This window comes from Muscardinus avellanarius, assembly GCF_963383645.1.
Source record: "Muscardinus avellanarius genome assembly, chromosome: 9".
NCBI lineage: Eukaryota > Metazoa > Chordata > Mammalia > Rodentia > Gliridae > Muscardinus > Muscardinus avellanarius.
The window spans coordinates 28972382-28994240 of NC_137795.1; the positions used below are offsets into that span (position 1 = coordinate 28972382).

At 41.2% G+C, this 21859-nt stretch overlaps 1 protein-coding gene across 2 annotated transcripts in view; it reads left to right on the plus strand.

Annotated features, from left to right (window-relative positions):
- The window catches only part of RAPGEF5 (Rap guanine nucleotide exchange factor 5), a gene marked incomplete at both ends in the record, with an annotated part of 259218 nt that overhangs the window by 26200 nt on the left and 211159 nt on the right, over nt 1-21859 (plus strand). For both annotated transcript variants that reach the window (XM_080701542.1, XM_080701543.1), the window contains 3 exons: nt 14114-14164; nt 15975-16081; nt 21566-21687. In XM_080701542.1, coding sequence (XP_080557668.1) covers nt 14114-14164; nt 15975-16081; nt 21566-21687 — 280 coding nt within the window. The remainder of the gene's footprint in view (nt 1-14113; nt 14165-15974; nt 16082-21565; nt 21688-21859) is intronic.

Consider the following 21859-nt stretch of genomic DNA (forward strand, 5'->3'; position numbering starts at 1 on the left):
TTAACAATTGATGTGCAATGGCTCCGGGTGGTGCACGCTTTTAATCTCAGCATTTGGGAGGTTGAGACAGGAGGATCATGGTTCTTGGACAGCCTCAGCTATTTAGTGAGGTCCTTTGCAAGTTGGTGAGACTCTGTTTTAAAATAAAGAATAAAAAATAGGGCTGGGGGTGTAGCTCAGAGGTAGAATGCCCCTGGGTTCTATCTCCAGTACCACACACACAAAAAAAAAATTGATGTGCAGTTTGTATATGGATGAGGTAGTGGTGAATGCAGTGCCTGTATTCTGCAGCAGAGAGGAGTTAGATTCTACTAGAAATGACTCTGACCATGTGCCGTAAGATCATTCATTAAATGTAGCCGTCATACCATAAGCTGTTGCATAACACACTCTCCCAAATGAAGCTGATTTAGAGCTTGGTTGTGTACACACATAATTAAATTCAGCCACTGGGAACCCAAACAGTCAAATTATTGATATTTGACTTTAGGGGATTTCTTCCTGATTGTTTTCTTTAGATACTATTAGACCATTCACAGGTCAATGGCAGGAAAAAATGGTCCGTTTTTGTGGGGAGCCATTAAGGTTTTCCCCTAAAAGAATATTTCTCACTCAGCTGATTGTCCTTCGCCCAGAGTCAACAAGGTTTGGGGTCATGGAAAGTTCAAAGTAAAAGGTCTGAGAAAAGGTCAGGTGGTGACGGCACGAGGGTATTGATTGACCTGCCCGTAATGTATGTGCTTTGGATCTGTCTTTATTGTATTCAGTGGTGATGGCACGAGGGTATTGACTGACCTGCCCGCAATGTATGTGCTTTGGATCTGTCTTTATTGTATTCAGTGGTGACGGCACGAGGGTATTGATTGACCTGCCCGCAATGTATGTGCTTTGGATCTGTCTTTATTGTATTCAGTGGTGACGGCACGAGGGTATTGACTGACCTGCCCGCAATGTATGTGCTTTGGATCTGTCTTTATTGTATTCAGTGGTGACGGCACGAGGGTATTGATTGACCTGGAACTGTATAAATGCCTCAGGGGAAATAAACCTGGGGTCGGCCCAATAGAGACTGGCGACCCTCCCGTGCTTCAAGAGAAGTAAATTAAAATTCTTTGAATCAAATTCTTAGAATTTCCTTCATCCTCACTCCTCTCTTTGGAACCTGTACTTTTGCCGGCTGGCTCCAGCACATTTTAAACACTTTAGCAAATTGGCCATAAAGCCTAGACTGAGCACTGAGGTGATTAGAATAGGAACTTTGGGCAAAGGCCAGTTTGTATCCTTTACCCACAAAGGGCCACTTAGCATGGAAAGGCTCATTTCTTGCTCTATTGTTTAGAGTTTTCCCCTCTGTCATGATTTTTTCTCTCTTTTCCTTTTATAGAGGGTTCCTTCCACTTTCTCCATGGTCTCTTCCACACCCATGTCTATTCAGGGCAGGCAGAGTGGCTCAGTGGGCTCCAGGAGCAGAGGGGGATGGATAAACATGTCCTCTAGAAGCATCTTTAGCCTTGACCTCTAGAGATGTATCTCACTGTCCTCTATCATGAGTATACTCCTATTAGAGCTCCCTTAAGTTCATATTTCTTTCTGACTGCAGACTGTGTGTGTGTGTGTGTGTGTGTGTGTGTGTGTGTTACTGGGGATTGAACCCAGGGGCATTCTACCTCTAAGCTACAATCCCAGTCCTTTTTAATTTTTTGTTTTGAAACAAGATTTTGATAGGTATCTGAGAATCTTGCGAAGTTGCTGAGGTTGGTCTCAAGCCTGTGATTCTCCTGTCTCAGCCTCCCAAGTACTGGGATTACAGGTGTGCACCCTCATCCCTGGCTGCAGACATATTTTTAATCTTTATGTATAAAGAATCACCATTTTCATCTTTGAACTTTTCTTCATAGGGTTGGAGGGAGATGGACTATGAGAGTAGAGATTTTTTATTCCTTGTTATAAAGGTAATATGTTTAGTATTGGAGATTCAGAAGTTTGGGAATCTGCCAGTAACCAGCCTAGCACACAAAGCCCATTATGTTAATATTTTGTTATATTCTTTTCTGTTTTGTTTTGCTTTTTTATCTGTTTGGTTTTGTTTTAAACAGAGTCTTGCTATGTTGCTCAGGCTGCTTAGGTGATCCTCTCACTTCAAGTATAGGTGATTTTATACTGTTATTCACTTTCACACAAATACTTTCATGTATTAAAAGCTCTTGCAAGTATTTGTGATGGCTGCATTATGTTTCATCACGTACCCAGATTAGGGTGCAGGAAGGGAGGACGAGTGGGAGTAAGGGAGTGCGGTGCTGTGGAATAACCAGATTATAAAGCCCTTTTAAGCAGTGGACGTACTCTAGCAGAAGGTCTCTTCCTCTACAGTTCATACACATTGAGTTGGCTGCTTCCCTGATCCTCTGCTTTCGGGGAAAAGGGCCCTTTATTAACTTTAGATCTTTCGTCTGGAAATGGATTATCAGTCAGTGTTAACATATTTGAAAAGGGCCTCTTTTGACAAGTTAGGGTTATGATTTACTCTAGCTGAGATGAATAAAGTCAAAGAAGAAATTGTTTGTTACTTAATTTTATACTGGTAGAAAGCAGGAGTACAGTTGTAGGTATTAAAAATGATGTTTGATTACAAGTGAAAATGAGTTCTAAAAATGGGAACCCCTTATGAAATACTTCTTACGGTTATTATGCTTCAAGAAAATGGGCAAACACACAGAAAAGTACATTGCTTTTGGGTCATATACTAGGATACATGTAAGTTGTAACTGGAATGTGGATGTTCCTAGGTAGTGACAGAAGGGAAGGAGGCAAAGATGTTCGGAAGCTTGAGGTATTCACAGGTTACTTTGCTCTGAGGACTTGCTAACTCTGGTTTTAGCCTCTGCTGTTCCTCTTGGCTGTAGTGTCCCTACTTTGGGAACCTGTTTTTACTTGACTCCCCCAACCAAGAAAGTAGGAGACAACTTCTCTGATGAATCTGTATACTGATGCATCTTGGAAAACAGGTCAGCAGAAGAGGGTTGGGCTTAAATATTTGCAGTTGTCAAAAGGAAGTGAATAAACAGTAAGACAACTTTTAAATTTACTGCTATTCTGTTAACACCAATAAATGTGCTTTCAGATGGTAATGGATTCCTAGCTAAATAAATGAATAACCAAATTTTACAGATTCCTTGGTTAGATAAGTTTGAGAAGTGTCAGATTAAGCAGATTTATCTGCTTTAGGAATGCTTTAGCATCTTTGTGCAGGAGCAAGCCACAGCTTCAAAACTCATTTGCCCACATAACCCTTTCTAAGGGGGGCTTTGTTAATGTCTCGAGGGACTTTTTGCAGCAGAGAACAGAATTTAATATTACAGGCACTTCTCAAACTTGACGGTGTGCGGAGCCACCTGAGGATCTTGTCAAGCATCTCACTCTGCCGGAACACGGCTGGCTGGGCGGAGCCTGTGCATCTGCGTGGCCTGAAGCACACTGCCGGAGGAAGGGAGGTCCATGTGTATGGATTGCAACCCTCCGGAGGGACGGAGATGTAGATCCGAGATAGAATGCCTCTGGTTCAATCCCTTGTACAGTACTGATCAGGCTTTTTCCATTATGGAGAGGTGATCTCTGCACAAAGTGACCATATTATGAACCCTGCACTTTGTGGAATCTGTTTTCAACAAATAAAGAGAAGTCATTCTTAGGGTGCTATAGCTGGAAACATTAGAAGGAAATATGGCACAAGATGTGAACGCAATTCTTATTTTGTATTACTGATCCGGTATATTAGAAGAGTAGAAGAAAGTGAAAGGCCAGTATGGCTGGGAAGTGAACTTTTGAAGGACCTCAGCCTTTCTTTAAAAAAGCTTGTATGCAAGAGGAAGGTCATGTGGCCCAGAATAAAGTTTCTTAGGGCTGTAAGACTCAAGTGCCAGTTAACTGAGGGCTTGTGAAATAAGTGAAGGACAAGAAAGCTAACACTTTTATCTTTGATGAGTGTAAAAGAGGAAGGCATAGGCCTGCTCCTTGCAGCAAAGAGTAAGACATTAACCAATGAAGGACTCTAGTCATATCTCTGTCAAGAGGATGATAAAAATAAAAACTGGAATTGCACAATATAGGCCCAAATAGTTTCTACCTGCCCTACATGACCTTGGGAGAGCAAGAAAAGTGACCTTCCGTGACACTGTTCATGGGATTACAGCACTGTGTTAGGGTCATTTGCAAAATTGCAGAGGATCTGTGTTATACCTGGAAATGCATGAATTTTTAAAGTTGTATACATGAAATTGTATACTGCTAAGTTTAATTTTGATCCTCTTCAATTCTAAAATGAATTATGAATGACTTGAGAGACTGAGGGAGATACACAGTGATAACCAGAAGATACCATAGGTTTGGAGTGAACTACAGGATTTTCACTTGTCGACATCCAGGTTAAACTTTGATTTATATTGAAGTAGACTATACCTTGAGTTATGAACTGTGGTGGTAGCAGACTGTTAGCGTTGACAGAAACCCATAGAAATTCTGTACCCAATCAGGACATGCCCTGGTCCTAAGCACCTAATAAAGAGTTATCTTTTGTTCCCAAGTTAGCTCTTCTAGACTCCCAAGTATGAGCTTAATGCTCACGGGTCAAAGGGGCACATGACCTAGCCCACGTCCAAAGATGCTTGATGTGAAACCCCTGGGGAGATTGCTCATAGGAGGATTTTCTCCCAGTCCTATTGCCCTGCTGACAGGAGGAGTCTTGGGTAAGAGTATTCTATCTTGCTATGTGGAGAATTCTGATAGTGTCCTAGGGATGTGGGTGAAAAAAAATATGATCCTCTCCCTTGAGCTAACTCACATTAGGGAGACTCACATTCCTATATGCACTAACAGAAGCTTGCTGAGAACTGCGCAGTAACAAGAGTTAGCGGGCTGAGCGCCTCTCTAGCGCGCACTGTTCCAAAAGCTCCTTATGTAATTTTAAGTTGTTCTTAAGGTCTGGTCCCAGTACCTGAGGTATCAGTTTCCTTTGGACACTTGTTAGAATTGTTTTTGCTTTGTGTGTTACTGGTTTTGTGTGTGTGGTTACTGTGTGTGTGTGTGTGTGTGTGTGTGTGTGTGTGTTACTGAGGATTGAGCCTAGGGGCATTTTACCTTGAAGCTTACAGTCCCCGCCCTTTTTTTTTTATATTTTGTGTGGAAACCGGGTCTTGCTAGGTTGCTGCAAGTCTCACTACCTTGCTGAGGCTGTCCTTGAACATGTCATCTTCCTGTCTCAGCCTCCCAAGTACTGGGATTACAGGCATGTGCCACCACACTTGGCTCTTTACAAACATTTAATGAGAATTAACTATATGTAATGCACTGTGGGCATTTATGAGTGCAGTATAGACCCTGTCTTTAAGATTCTTATAATGAATCAGGAAATCTAAATATAAATATCTGGAGTCTGAAATGCTTTGGAAGCACATACAGGAATGCATCTTAACATAAACTATATGAAAATTTAAATGTATTAGAGAAGACATTCCAAGCAGAGAGAGCATTATGTGCAAGAGTAAGGCGTTTAAAACAACATATTGGACTCTGAGATTGCTAGTATTTATGATATTTGGCCCTTAGGATCAGCTTTCTGTCTTCTAGACATGTCTAGATTGTGGTATAGACTGGAAGTTGTCAGTTTAAAAAAAGAAGTTAATAAGCCTTTTCTATTTGTGTTTTTTAAAAGCCATGTTATTGAGTTGTGATAGATGTATAAAAAGCTGTATATATTTAACGTATCCAACCTGATGAATTTAGAAATAAGAATATATCTATGAAACAATCACTGTAGTCTATGTCTAAAAGCTACCTGTCACCTTCAAAATTTTTTCTCATTCTCTTTATTATTTTATTTGTGATAAGAACATAAGATATATTCTTAATAAAATTTTAAGAGTAAAATGCACTATTGTTAACTGTAGGCACTTTGCTGTACATATTATATCTCTAGGACATACTTATTTTGTGTAACTAAAACAGTACTATTTGACTAGTACTTCCCACTTTTTGTTTTAAGCTTTGGTCAAAACAATTTTGGGCTGCCATTTTTTATGTATTATAAGTGAAGGTAGAAACGTGTCTTAGACTGTTTGGGAGGAAGTAATCTTGAATTGCAGTGGTAATTTTGGTTTAGGTTGGCTAAGCACTACAGTATATTGCTAGGGAGATGGCAGAGCTCATATTGCTCTACAAATCTGACCATCTAGACCAGGATTGGTGAACTTTTCCCATAAAGGGCCAGATAGTGAATTCTTTTGGCTTTGCTACTCACTACATCTGGTATAGCAGGGAAGCAGCTGGAATTCAAAAGTAAACAGGTGGCACCTATGTTTCAATAAAACTTGATTTATGTTTATACAGGTGGCAGTTGGGTTTGTTCCGTGGGCCCCCAATCTGGTTTGTTAGCTGTCTTACTTGGGTCAGGTGAAGGCTGTGGAGTGGTCCCAAGTCACCCCAGGAGGCTCTTTCTGGTGATGTTTGTATTCCTTAGTTGAATAATTGAGAAATAAAAAGTAGGACTAGCATTCTAAATTCTTCCTTCCGTAGGAAGATACTACATTATTATGCTTGTTTTTGCAGCTTTCAAAATTTTATGTACAATATGATAAGAAACATCTAAGTGACTAATCTGTTTCCAGTTGCCAAAGAAAAAAAGAAATGTGACTTTTGTTTGTTTATGTACGGTTCTGGGGATCAAACATAGGACCTAACACAAACTAGGCAAGTGCTCTACCAGGTTTATTTATTTTACTTATTTTTGACATGTAAGTAATATAGTAAATGTTGCTATTGAAGACCCCACACAAAACAATGGATTTTTCACTGTGCAGAAATAATTGCTATTCACATGAATCTTAAGTTTTAAAACAAGCATGTAAGTTAGTATATAGCTGTCCATTTAGACATGTTCTATGTAGGACCACTTTGAGCAGTGCCTGGGAACACAAGAAAGGCAGAGTGGGCTTGGTGAGGCAGGGCAGATGTGGCAATGAGTTTAATAGATTTTTGAGGTGGTCCTATGTTTTACCCTTGGCCTGGGAGTCGATGGATGGTCAGATACTGTGTCCTTGGAAGAGTCACAAATGGGTAGATAGTCAGGCCCTGCTATACACCATAGCGGAGCCTAGATTTGCCCAAGGCGTTAGTCCCACTGGTGATTATGAGACTGGTTGAGAAAGATGGCAGAGAGCTATGAATGGAGCCGGGGGCTTCCTACCTAAGTGGCAGATATAGACAGGTGCTACAGTGTATGAAGGAAGAAATGAAGAGAGGCTAAGCGCTTGCATGGGCTCTCCGTAACATTTGTGTGGATTGAAGGAAGGGCAGGTATAGGAATACACAGATGTGCACAGGACAGAAGTCACACAGAATGTGCGTGGTTTGTTAAAGAGCAGAGGGCCTGCCTGGAGAGAAGCATGGCAGGACTGTGTGGACAGGTCAGGAGGGTGCTGACTGCGAGGTCGAAGACTGGGCGCATCTTCTGGACGCACTTAGGGAGGGTAAAATGTTTGAAAGAGCTATTTTTTCCTTTTTATTTTGGATTCTTGCTGATGTATCTCTCTTGGCAGTCAAGACTGAAATGATATGTTCCTAGAACCTACTTTTCTATTTTAGCTCTTAAGTAGGGAAACATGTTCACACTAGAATGGAGTCCTTTAATAATGGGGAGTCAAAATTAAGTTTAATGCCGTGGGTGCCATTAAAAGGATATACCCTTTCAGAAGGGCTGCAGGTTCTGTGCTGGGGTGCAGACAGGAAGATAGTCTGGCTTCGGGCTATGTCTAGGACAGGGCATATGGAAAGCACGTGCCACACCAGCAGGTGCAGGACAGCATTTGCAAGCAGTCGCTCTTTGTTCTGTACACTTGATCCCAGAACTGCCGATAAGTGCCTCGCACCCCCTTCCTGTAGCGTGGCTTGTGCGGGAGGCAGTGCTGGAGGAGCGCCTCAAGCCCCAAAGCTGAAATGGGTGTGGAAAGGATTAAACTGCTGCTCTCAATCACTGATTTTTATAGTTTAACTCAAACCTGGATGCAGATTAGAACCACCTGGGGAACTTGGGGAGAAGCCCAGGACTCATCCTAGAGCTCCTAATTCACTCTGCCCGGGGCGGAATGCTGAACTGGTACCTGCTTTCTTTTTCCTTGGTTTCCCAGGTGGTTCTATTTACATCTCAGGCTGAGAACTGCTGGATGTAACAAATACCATTTGTGACTTCTTAATGCCCGTCAGTGCACTTGCTTGTCATGTTACTTAAACATAACCTTCACGTGTGAAGGCGCACGTATGGAGCAGTGAAGAAAGGTATGCTTGGGTTGTAAACTGGGCAGATGGTTTTAGCCTCTTTTAAGTCTACTTTTGTCTTCTGCAAAATAAAATGAATAGTACCTGCCTCAGTTTTTCAAGGATTAAGAGATGAGATGCAGACAAAACACTTAGCATGTTCTCTGGCACATGGCAGAAGCTCAAATACTATTACTTGGTAATATGCACCGTTATAGTAGAGGTGGCTTTGAAATCAGTCAAAGTTTTGTCTCAGTCCAGAGACCAAAGTTTTTAGCTCTGGGACCTTGAGTATAATATTTCAGCCCTCAGACCCTCTAGGCTCTTATCTGTAAAACAGATATATGGGTCCCATATGGGAAAGTTCTTAGGACGAAAGAGGGTCCTCCTGTGAGCCTTTGTGTCACCTCCCTTTTGTTCTACTTTATTAACACATCCCAGGGCAGTGGAAATTATAATTTCTAGAACATCATTGACTTTGGTGTGGCCGTGCTGTGTTGAGATCATATGACAAGTGGTCTTTGCAGCTGTGACTGGCTGCTGTGGGCATGGCCCTTGGATCCCTGAAGCAAAGGGTTGTGGGCCAGAATGCAACTGGAGCTCGCCACAAGAGTTGCAGTTCCCAGGACTTCTGCCTGCTGGCTCAGCAACTGGCTCCTGCCACCAGCCTTGCCTTGCACTGGACTGTGATGCCTGTGCGGGTCTCAAGCCACAGACTGGCTGGATTCTGTCTTTATTACAATCCAGCTTTGGTTGAGATGGAAGTTTATCCTGGGCCATAAGAAGGACTCACAGAGCTGGATTTGGTGGTGCATGCCTATAATCCCAGTATTTGGGAGGCCGAGACAGGAGGGTCATAGGTTTGAGGACAGTCTCAGCAACTTGGTGAGACTTTCAGCAACTTAGACCCTGTTTTAAAATAAAAAATAAAAATGGCGCCGGGCGTGGTGGCGCACGCTTGTAATCCCTGCGCTTGGGAGGCTGAGACAGGAGGATCGCACAGGTTCGAAGCCAGCCTCAGCTACTTAGTGAGGCTCTCAGCAACTTAGTGAGACCCTGTTTCCAAATAAAATATAAAAAAATAGGTCTGGGAGTATAGCCCGGAGGTAGAAAGCCTCTGGGTTCCACCCCCAATACCACCAAAAATTAATTAATTAATTAAATTTTTAAAAATGGCTGGGCATATAGCTTGGAGGTAGAATGCCCTGGGTTCAATTCCTAGTACCACAAAAACAAAAATAAAAAGAAGGAATCATAGTGCTAGAAATCTGCTTGACAACTCAGCAGATCACAGCCTTTATTATTTTATTCTGTAATGTATACAAATTACATATATATTATACACATATTTATGTATATTATACATATATGTGTGTACATATGTATGTATATATGATGTATGTATGTACTAGGGGTTGAACCCAGGGCATTCTACCTTTGAGCTATACTCCTAGTGTTGAAAAAAAATTTTTTTTAATTTTTTTTTTTTTGGTGGTACTGGGGTTCCTGGAAGCCATTCTACCTCCGGGCTATACTCCCAGACCTATTTTTACATTTTTTATTTGGAAACAGGGTCTCCTAAGCCAGCACGCGCGGCTGGCTTCGAACCTGTGCAATCTTCCTGTCTCTGCCTCCCTAGTGTGGGGATTACAAGCGTGCGCCACCACGCCCGGCTTTTTTTAAATTTTTAAACAGGGTCTCACTAAGTTTCTGAGGCTGGTCTCTAACCTGTGATCCTCCTGTTTTAGCCTCCCAAGTACTGATAGTACAGGCATGTGCCACCATGCCTACCTCTCTATAGTCTTTTAAACATACGTGCTTACTGTTACTTAGTAAACTTTTGGGATCATGTATGTGTTCCACCAATACATCTTCATATTTTGACTGGTCATTCAGAATGGGAAAAGGGACAGTGGCTGAGGTAACTGAAGGTTGTGTCATGAACTGAATTCCTTTTTTTTTTTTTTTTTTTTCAGCACTGGGGATAGAACCCAGGCGCATTCTACTTTTGAATGACACCACCAGCCCTAGTTTTTATTCTTTATTTTGAAACAGGGTCTCACTGAGTTTCAAAGGGCCTTGCTAAGTAGCTGAGGCTGTCGGGAAACCCAGATCCTCCTGTTTCAGCCTCCCAAATGCTGGGATTGTAAGGGTGCACCACCATGCCTGGCTAGACTATTATAGTATAATTTTAGTGGATATTAAAAAAATAAATATATTATTGCTAATCAATTATCCTTTTGAAGTATGCCATTCGTTTCCCCCCCCCCCGGAAGTCTATTTATGAACATTAAAGGATTATAATTTTCAAATACATGTTTAAAATATGAGGTTTGCCTGGAATCATGAGGGGGACCATTTTCCATGGTTCATTAAAATGAAAGGAAAAGAAATAAATATGAATTAAAATCTATTTTCACTTGTGTTGTTAGCATTCTTCTATATATGGGATGTATATGTCTTTTGGGAGATAATTCTTGGAAATGAAGACTCGCTACCTGGTCTGTGTGTTGTGTTCATTAGATGCTATGGTGGGAGCCTTTTCAGAGGGAACACCCAGTGTCCATAGCCCAGCCACCCAAGATTTTAGAGCAAACAGATAGGAAAACCAGGACCGAGAAGGTGAATGTGTGGGTGTAAAGTGTTCTCTAGATCAAAGGTTTCTGTGAATGAGGGTGTTCTTTGCATCTGTTGGAAGCTCCCACAATAGCTGAAAAGGAGCTCAGCAGGTTCTTCATAACTTCGAAATGAATGGAAATAAATTGCCACAGGAGTGTTGAGCTGAAGCCCTGGAGAGCTGAGGGAGAAAGAAAACCAGGGGACTCCGAAGTGGGATCAAAACGGCTGAGCACTTGTGCATTAAGGAGTGAATATTAAGGGAGGGGTTGCATTTTCTTTTCTTCCTTTTTTATTTTTTTTTAAATTTTTTGTACTAGGACTTGAACCCAGGGGCATTCTACTTCTGAGATACACACCCAGTCCTTTTTATTTTCAAGCCATATTAAACTGTGGAGGGCCACCCTAAATTTCTGAGGCTGGCCTTGAACCTGTGATATCCCGCCTCGGCTTTTCATTACAGGTGTGTGCCACCTCATGGCAAGGGGTCGCATTTTCTAGGGTGTTCTTAAGACACTTTTGCTGGTAAATACTGTAGAGCAGCATGCTTTTCCTCTCATAAATGAACGAAGAGTTTTCTCATTCCTGTTAAAAATGAAATAATGGATGGAATGGTTCCCATGTGATTTGTTTGACCTTAACACTTTGACCCTTAACACTTTGACCCTTGCTATCTTGGGTCAGTACTGAAAACTAATAAAGTGATCTCTACAGAGGTACAGAATCATATGACTTATTTGGAGTGTAAGGGTTCATACTTGCCCGAGATCCACAAAGACCTGCGTGCCTTCCCCCCAGCTCAGAGGCCGGTCTCAGAGCTGCTGTCCCGAGTGGTAAAGCAGCAGGGCCCCCCTGGGACCAGGTAAGCCAGCGCGTCACAGGAGTTCCCGACAACAAACCTAGGAATTGTGTGCTGTAAAAGACAGTTCTCATTATGTCGGCCTCGTTGATTCCCTGAGGGTACTGGCGTATCGCGCAGTGTTATCCGTTCAGTACAGAGGAATCCCTCTGCTCTGTCTACTCACCTTACCAGTCTTTTGAAAGAAGCCGTCCACGGGGGAAGTTTCTGTTAAAGTGGGATTGTGTGTCTGTAACACTAGTGGGTAGACAGCCAGACTTAGGGTGTCAGCAGAGAGAAAGGCAAGTGGTTTGTTTTCTTTTGTGAAAATAACCCTTCTCAGTTTTTTAGAACTCATTTTTACCCAAAAACTTTCTCTTTAACTAGTTCCCGAGACATATTTGCTTCTTTGAGCTGATGCAGGCAATTAGATGAGTAACAAAGGTGGTCAGTTCTAGTCTGCCATATTGATTTTTTTAAAGTTCTCCCCATTTAGGGAGAAATAACTTATAATGATTCATTTTCATATTATGAATCTGGCATATGTAAGTTTTAAATTGTTCCTTATTTCAATAAGAATTAATTACATAGCTTAGATGGCTAAGGGCCTACAAATGTTATTGGACTTGTTCATAGACCAGAGCGGTGAGAATTAAAAAGGGCATCACCATTATAAAATTATTTTCTTTGGTGCAGGTTGTACATCTTTAGTGGAGTATCAACTGGCATTTCTGGATAAAGAGTCAATAAATATTCTTCAGTTTAATTAAATGCTAAGTAGAATGGGGAAGGGGCAGAATGGAAATTCTTTTCTTTTTCTTCTTCTTTTTGTGATACTGGGGTTCCTGGAAACCCTTCTGCCTCTGGGCCACACTCCCAGACCTATTTTTATATATTTTTTATTTGGAAACAGGGTCTCTTAAACCAGCGAGGCTGGCTTCGAACCTTCTTGATCCTCCTGTCTCCGCCTCCCAAGCACGGGGTTTACAAGCGTGCACCACCACGCCCGGCAGAATGGAAATTCTTTAAGGTTAAAATTTGGTAGATGGTTCAGATGCTGAGAAGTGATAACTGGCGGGGCATGTTTCATAAATTTAACAAATTATTCCAAGAAGTGGAGGTGGTAGGCTAAAAACTCTGGGCTCTCAAAGACAGTAGGCCTGGAATAGAGAGGTCTAAGGAGCTTTAAACATAGGCTGGAAGTCCAGTAAGTATTAGTTTCTCAGTTCCTTTCCCTCTACTGCAACGGGAAGTGATAATCGTTCTGCATTGTGCTTAAGCATATATGAGTGATGATAGTGCTTACTAGATTATAGGGTAGGAGAAATTAGCTCCTGCAATTCAAATCATTCAGGAAATACTTATTTAGTTGGTATGGAGAGGTGAGTGGCTAAAACAAAGGAACATCTTTGTGCAGGGTTGTGTATTAGATGCCATAAAAGCAAAGCAATGTAAGGTGGCAGCCCTCTCTCAAGGAGCCTGTGGATTCCTTGGGGGATGCACTCACAGGACACCGCACAGGTGCAGAACTCCCAGGAATGGCACTCTGCCGCACAAATGGTAGCAAAACAAAGACCCCCAAAGAGGAGCACGCCCCTGTGCAGGGAGCCTCACTTGGGAGTGACTTCACAGGCCTGGACTTGGAGGCTCAGTGGATTCAGGGACATCAAGGAAGATGAATGGTGTTAACAGAGAGACTGATGTGACCAGAGGCAGGGATATGAGTGACAGGCTCTTCTGACTCTCCGCAGTCAGCTGGAGACGCCTTGCAGGGAGGTGGAGGGAGAACACTGAGCTCTCCTAGGGGCAGGCTGTGGTGGGCCAGGGGCCTTCGGGTGATGCTTCTAAGCAGCAAACAGCCCCCTCTGGGTGGAAGGGATGGCTTCTGAAGGTTTTTAGGTTGAGATTTGCAGGACGGCTGGACAGATATGTGACGAGAGGGCAGGGCAGCCCATTGAGAAGCCAAGGCAAAGCTGAGGTGTGCACAGTGACCAAGACCCAAGTAGGGATGGGTGGAAAGGAAAAGAAATGGGAGTCCAGATCACATTAGAAATAAAGGGCCAATTACAGAATCCAAGTCTTTTCTGTTGTGCTTCTGTTGGGTGCACTTTCTGGTTTGGGAGCTGTTCGAGTGAAATGCCCTGCACTATTGGTAAGAATGTTGATCAGATATACTGAGGAGAATAAAGGAGTCAATCCCATAGGGCCCTGAATTGAGATTCAAACTCATTTTTTTTTTTTTTTTTTTTTTTTTTAGCATGGACACATCTGGACTTAATACTGATACATGTGCTTTGCTCTTTTGGTACAAAAGTTTGTTTGATTCTAACTTCTCCTCCTTTTTTTTTCTTTTAGACTCTATCAAGAAGAATTTCCAATCCTTACCTTGAACATACTCCTTCCCAGGTATGACTTTTCATTTTCTCTCCCTTACTGCATTTTCTGTAGCAATGGCTCACAAATCCTAGTGCAGACTTCTTCAGTTACAGCTGTTACCTCTGCTCCTGACCATACAAGTTTTGCAGAGATGCTGCGGTGATCATATTGTCTCCCCACCAGGAGTGTGTGAGATGCTAGCAAGACCCTGTTTCAAAATAAAAATTTAAAAAATAGGGCTAGGGGTGTAGCGAGGTGGATGAGAGTCTCATTACTTGCTGAGGCTGTGCTGGGACCTGTGATCCTCCTTTCTCAATCTCCTAAATACTGAGATTACAGACATGTACCACCATACCCTGCTCATACACTGAAGACTTTTGTAAAAGGAGATGACATATATGTCTAGTTATCTACTAGAAGACTACCCTCCCCTGTGTGCTCATTGTTAAGAAACAATGAGTATATCTTCCCTGTGTTGCATTAAAGAACCAGCCAGCAGACACTTATATCCTTTGAATAACGAGGGCCTGTGGGCTTTCTGAGGGCAAGGATGCTTTCTACCTTGTTCCCCAGTGTACCCACAGCATCTAAAAAGACCTGACACAGGCAGCTGCTCAGTAGATCCTCTGTAATGAGGGAGTGAATGGACCTTGTATGACGTTAGCACTAGTCAAACACCAGCTGATTCCTACCTTTTCCTTGGTAATGTTCTGTCATCTAGCTTAAATTTTATCTTTAAAAAAGATGGTTTTGCCATTTTAAAAATAGTCATTTCTTGCCCTTTTCATTTTCTCATCAGGTGGTATGTAGGCATGATTGAGACAAAAAAGCAGAAGGGCAGGGATAAGATGTTCCCTATAAAATCAAAATCAATACATTATCAAATTTTTATTTTAGAGAAGATATAAAATATGTTGTAGGTGTAAAAAAGAGTTCACCAAGAGAACTGTCATTGTATTGTAGCTCAGTGGTAGAGCCCTTGCCTACCAGGCAAGAGCCTGTGGTTCAACCCCCACTATAGCCAAGAAGAAAAAAGTTAACCAAGAAACAATACAAAGATATAAGCATACACCCCAATGTATATTAACTTTCATGAGTGCTTATTTTATGAAGATAACTCATTTTTATTTAGAGTCCTTTGTGAAGTAGCCTTATACTACAGAGAAAGGTGCGATTAGGAGTAGCTTTATAATGCAAGACCTAGATTTCTCTAGAGCTGAGAAGAACCCTCCTTTACCTCCAAGAATCAGACTCACCTGGGGGGCAGTGAGAAGATTGAAAGAGAAAGTTAAATTAATTTTTATCAGATAGATGGAATGATGAAGTATGATAGAAGAAACCAGGACGCTTGGCATTAACTGTGCCCTCGGCAGCTGAGAGATACTTCAGAGCCAAGCAGCCTGTCAATGGTGTCATGGTTCCCGACATTCACTAAATAAAGAAAACCTTGCATTTCCATCTCCCAAGACCTTTATATGAATGGTAGAGTTAGCATATCATATACATATTCTTCAGTTTTCTGCAGCGATAGAAACACTGTATTTTAAAAATAGTGAATATTTTACACTGAAACCTTTGTGTTTTAAAGAAGATTATTTATAATTATAGTTAAGTGAAGCACTTTAGCATTTGGAAAATAGTTATTATACCTTAATAGCATAAGTGGACCGGTAGCTAAAATAAAATAAGGTAATTATAGGTCTGTAGCTGCATAGGCTAAAATGTGTCTCAAGCTTAGGGATTTGGCCATGATTTTTTATATATAGCATGCTACCAGGAGCTCTCAAATTGTCACACTGTTGCTCTACATTTACAGTGAATGTTTGTCTTTTCTGTTCAGATTTACGGAGAGAATTCTTCTTGTGCAGGAAGAGCATTGAGGAATATTATTATCGTCCAGGCAGCTGACCTGGTAAAGGACAGAGTGAACCTCAAGGGATTTTACAGGTAACACAGTTTCTTAACATCTTGTCAAAAATTCTCCTTGAAGAAGAAGAAAAAAAAAAAAAAACACAGTTCTTGTTAAATCCTGACCTTGGTCAGAGAGAGGTGGTCAACATCAGTGTCGGTAGTGGAAGGGCTGGTGTGATCTGTCAGAGGTTTGGTGGTGATTTCCTTTTGTTAAACTTGGCTGGCCGTTTGCTATAGGCTCCTGGTTCTGAAGTTAGGCTGCCAAATCCCCGGCCATAAGTGTGGTCTCTGATCTACTTCTGCTGAGTTGTGGTACTTTATATTTTCTTGGGTGTATGCTTCACTGAGAAATAATAAGAAATGTGTACCCTGCTTAAGGACATTGTCAAGGACAGCTGTGTGAGGACTGTTTGCAGGTCCATTGGTAGAGATGCCGGGCCCACCGAGTGAGCATGAGCGCTGCTTGGCTGTGGTCCAGAGCAGGGAGAGGTGGGTCCTGGAGCATGGCGTGTAGAGCAGACGTATTAGGGTGAACAAGTGTGTTCACGGCCAGTTTGAAAGTAAACTGAACCAACAGTATGGTCACTTAGAAAGTTTGGAGCACAGGTTTTCATTTTGTGACATAGTTTAAAGGAAAAAAAACAAAAATGAATTATTGGCTTCTTATTTTGCTATGTCAAGATATTAAGTCACACCAAATAATACCAAAAAATTTAATAAACCAAAAATAACTCATTACCATTTGTTATCACTCTTTTTTTCTGAGAGAAATGACATTGTAATACCACAAGGAGTGGGAATAGTACTCATAATAAATGACACCAAAAAGTAGGAAGTATTCTCAGAAAAAAAGGATGTTCCTTTAAATTAAATAAATTTAGCTTCATAAAAATTTAGTATATTCCTGTTTTTTTCCACCACAGATGGAAAAATTTTTGTCATGGCCTAGGTTCTGAGGATAGTGATTCTCATGATTTTGGAGTAATAAGATTCCATTCATATAGAGGGATAATTTATATACTATAAAATGCACAAATCTTGTGTACAGCTTGATGAATTTTTATTCACTTCACACCTATGTAATCATTATCCGGGTAGCCATTTTCAAGATACAGAGGATTTTCATACTCCAGAAAATTCCTTCATGCCTTTAATTAATTAATTAATTAATTTTATTTTTTGCGGGTCTGGGGATGGAACCCAGGGGCATTCGACCTCCGAGCTACACCCCCTGCCCTATTTTTTATTCTTTATCTTGAAACCAGGTCTCACTGAGTTGCGGAGGGCCTCACTCAGTAGCTGAGGCTGTCCGCGAACCATGATCCTCCGGTCTCAGCCTCCCGAACGCTGGGATTACAAGCATGTGCCACCACACCTGGCTTCCTTCATGCCTTTTAGTAACCTTTCCCTACAACCAAGTATTTTTTAGCATAAAACTTGGCAGAATCTTTATCCTTAGGAGCCAATCAATTGAGCAAATACAAAGGATGGGGAGGAACCATATGAATGAACACTTTAAAATTCTGTATTTAATTAAGCACATAAGCCTTTACCTAAGTTTTAAAAAATATTCTATAGACTACACATTATCTATTCTATTTACAACAACAATGTTTTTGTGTATTTGAACTCACGAGCCTCTTGAAAAAGCTCCAATATCCACTTTTCTCCCCTTAGAGATCACAGCTGAAAGTGTGAGAGCCACTAGTTCAGAGCCCAGACCAAGTCACGGGACAGGGAGGAAAAGTGGCTGTTGTGGTCAGACTACAGCACAAAGAACCTCTTTTTTTCTCCTTAAAATAGATTATGGTATTGACTCCAGGCACCTCTAACCTTTAAAAAACTAGCCTTGTATGTATAAAGTGTTCAGGTCTAGTTTTGAGCAAGCTCAGAGGAACCATTTTAGTTACTACATAAGGCTATTTGTAAGGTCTTATCATAGTTCTTAGTTTTTTTTTTTTGTTGTTGTTGTTGCTGTTGTTGTTTTTCTTTGTTGTGGTCTCCATAGATGCAGATTGAAAGAGAATTGGGAAGCCAGGCGTGGTGTAGCACACTTGTGTAATCCCAGCATTCCGGAGGCTGAGACTGGAGGGGAAGATCGGGGTTTGCAGACAGCCTCAGCTACTTAGTGAGGCTCTTTGCAACTTAGTGAGACCCTGTTTCAAAATAAAAACTAAAAAATAGGTCTGGGTGTGTAGCTCGGAGGTAAAATGTCCCTGCGTTCCAACCCCAGTACTGAACAAAAAAAAGAGAGAGAGAGAAACTGAGAGGGGGTGGGGGAGGAAGAATTGGGAAATATACATTAATCATTTTTCATGGAAAACCAACCATCCATCCAAGTCAGAACATATTTACAGTTTAGTAGGAGCAGAGAGATAGCATGTGTTTTGCTATGACTGGTACAGAATAACTTTTATAATCTAAGAACTTTTATAATCTAAGAACCCATATTATAATCTAATATGGGTTTAAAGATGATGTGGTAATATGATTGCCTAGGATAAATCATTTTCACTTTTCTGATAGTAAATTGAGGTAAAGTATTCCTCATACACCACTAGAGAATTCACTCTCAAAACTTTGAAATATTTCTATTCATTTCATACTCTAGGGAGAGTCGCACTGGCTTCTGAGACTTTATTTTCTCTGTACATCACTAAATACTACCACCCCATTTATATTTGAGATTAGCGTCTGCATTACCATGAATTGCTAAAACTGTGATGAGAGACAGGAAGAGGCCAAGAAAAAACACATTTTCCACTGCAGAGACGGGTAAAATTCACTTTGTTCTAGCGATCATGTGTTCTGTGGCTCATCACCTCCACACCAGAATGTTCCTACCTAGAATTGCGATTGTAGCGAGAGCTGCATGTACTGGGAACAGTTTCTGGATTGAGTACAAGATTGAAAATACATAGCACATAAGAGCTGCTGTCATAATTAGGCTGCTCCCCTCCCAAATCTCTTTTCTTCCACGCTACTCTCCCTGGCCTGTGAATTTAGATATTAAGGAATGGCTGCAGACCTGGTCAGTGGTCAGGGGCCTGGGAGTCAATGCAGAGGAATTCATCTCATTTTGTTTGCTTTAATGCTATTAATGATAGTTGTTTTTTTTTTAATTTATTGGTGTAGTATATTTATACATCATAATGGGGTAAAAAAAATAAAACTTGTGTAGACATACATGCACACATCACCCAGCCAGCCCCCACCCAATCCCCACCCCACTCCCTTCCCATCCCTCCCTCCCATGCTTGGCTTAGTGGTTGACTACGATGTAAATAAGTACATCGTGCACTTTAAAGAGTTTTTGTCATCATCCCTAATGTTTCTCCTGGTGCTGATGGGTAGTTGAAAGCAATTTAAATAAAAATTAGGAGAGGGGAAGCCGGGTGTGGTGGTGCACGCTTGTAATCCCAGCATTTGGGAGGCTGAGACAGGAGGATCATGGTTCGTGGACTGCCTCAGCTACTACTTAGGCCCTTTGCAACTCAGTGAGACCCTGTTTCGAAATAAAAAAGAATAAAAAATATGGCTGGGGGTGTGCATTGGAGGTAGGATGCCCCTGGGCTCCATCCCCAGTACTGCCCCTAAAAATAATAAATTAGGGGAAGGGGAGAGAGAGATTGTGTGCAGCTGAAACAGTAGTGCGCCTGAGCGGGGCCCAGTCAGAGTTAAGGTTTTAGCATCTTGGCCCAGAGCCCTTCTCAGTGAGAATGGAGCTGGTGACTGGGGCTTTGTGGTCACCAGTGTCACCTGCGGGGCCCGAGGAGGGGGATCTCAGGTCCCCCATAACTTTGCTGCTTCAGAATTGTGCTGTAAGTGGATTCTCCAGGTGACTCTTGGGCACCATTTGGAGAAGCCCAGGTCTACAGAGCTTGCCCTCATCACCTGTAAACAAACCAGCAATGGCATCCAGCTGGCCGCCCTCTGCACTTTGATGGTTTGGTTTCTGAGTAAACGTTTTATTGGGTGCCTCCACATTCCACGTTCTCACAGGGCAGGCTGAGGAGGGGAACTGTTTTGAGAACATGAATTAAGATGATACATCATTTAATCTGTGGGATAAAAACATTTTCAAAGTCCAAAGATGCAGGCTAATTGAGAGAGGCGTTGAAGAGCTAGTTAATTAACACTTTGAACATTTAACATAAAAGATGTCCTGTAGAATTGGAAGTTCATATTGACTATTTGGTCTCATTGCCTGTTTGTTACCATCTGTTTTGTGATTTTGTTTCAAAACATCCATATATTTGACTGCTAATCTTCCTGTTGTCTTGATACTATCCTACAACTGAACATGTCTGAAATTGGCTTAATTGCCTTAGAGTAGCTTTCGAATAATGACACTTTACCAAAAACTGTGCCTTATCAAAAGCTAGAATATTGCCTCTCGTATCTCAGCAGAGTAGCTCCTTATTTTCTCTCACCCCTGCAAACGTGGCACCTCTTGGCAGTTATTGCTATGGTTGGTGAAAGTGTGAATTCAAAACATCTGTGACCGTGGCCATCACAATAGAGAAAAATGTTTTTGTTTTAGGAATACAAATTATGACATCTCTGGTCCTGCAGTACTGACTGTAGAATAAATATCATCATGATGTAGTGCAGCATTTTTTTTTCTTTTTTTAACAGTTTGATGATCATTTCTCATTCACATTCAGTGACATACCTGCAAATATACCTCAGAAAGTTTTCTTTTGTTTTTTTTCCCCTGAGGCTGATACAGATGGAAATGTGGGCATGAAGCTACTGACTATAATGCCCAGGCTGTGGCACTGTGTGCTTTAAGACAGATTACAGAGATGATTTCTTCTGTTTGGTTACACATAGATTTATGCGTTATGATGCAGGCTGCTTAACTAGATTGCTTAGATTACATTAAAAAGATGAACAATCAAATGTATTGTTCTTTGAGACAAATTTAGGGTTTAATCTTGGAAGAATAGTAAACAGAGCTCCATATTGCCTACCATTCCAGTTTTGTCTAAACTTCTTAGACTTATTTTGTTCTCAGAGAAGCTAGATAAAAATCTATAAATGTCTGAACCATCGTTTGTCACTACCAGCTTGAAGTATGTGACTTACCCAGGCAGGAGATTTTCTTTATATAAAGGACTGCTAACTTATTTCTTCATTTATTCAGATAAATATATTTTGAGAACTTGTTTATCATGGGTTTTTCTCATTGTTGGGGATTTATAATAAGTTACACAAAGTCCTTGTTCTCCTGAAAATTCTTTTCTAGTAGCAGAAGCAAATATTCCTTTGAAAAGAGGTGTGATTTCTACATGTTAGGTAAATTGAAGAAAAAGTGTAAGGAATTTTGATCCTTACGTTTCCCTGAGGGACTGATATTTAAGCACTAATCTGACAGATGAATATGAGAACGAGTCATTTATTCCTGGCGTGCTCATTTGAAATAGCAAGCAAGTGAAAGGAATGATATTAAATATCAATCTTTTTTGGCAAATGTGGCAACAGTTTCTTACTATGAATGGCTTTGCTTTTGTCCAGGAAAAGCTGTGTTGGGTCGGAATTAGTCGACTGGCTTCTAGAACACTGTCCTTTTGTCCCGTGCAGATCCATGGCCATAGGGGTCTGGCAGCTCCTACTGGACATGGGAATTATGTTATCAGGTTAGTACTATATGTTTTAAAGACACAGCACATTATTTTTACTAAAATATTAGACCAAAATATACTTGATTTTCTAGACAATGTTAAAATCAGATGGAAATTGTTTTGAGGTAAATATCTGAGTTCTTTCTTATTTTCTAAGTAAAAGTGACAAGTCATCTTCTGATTTACT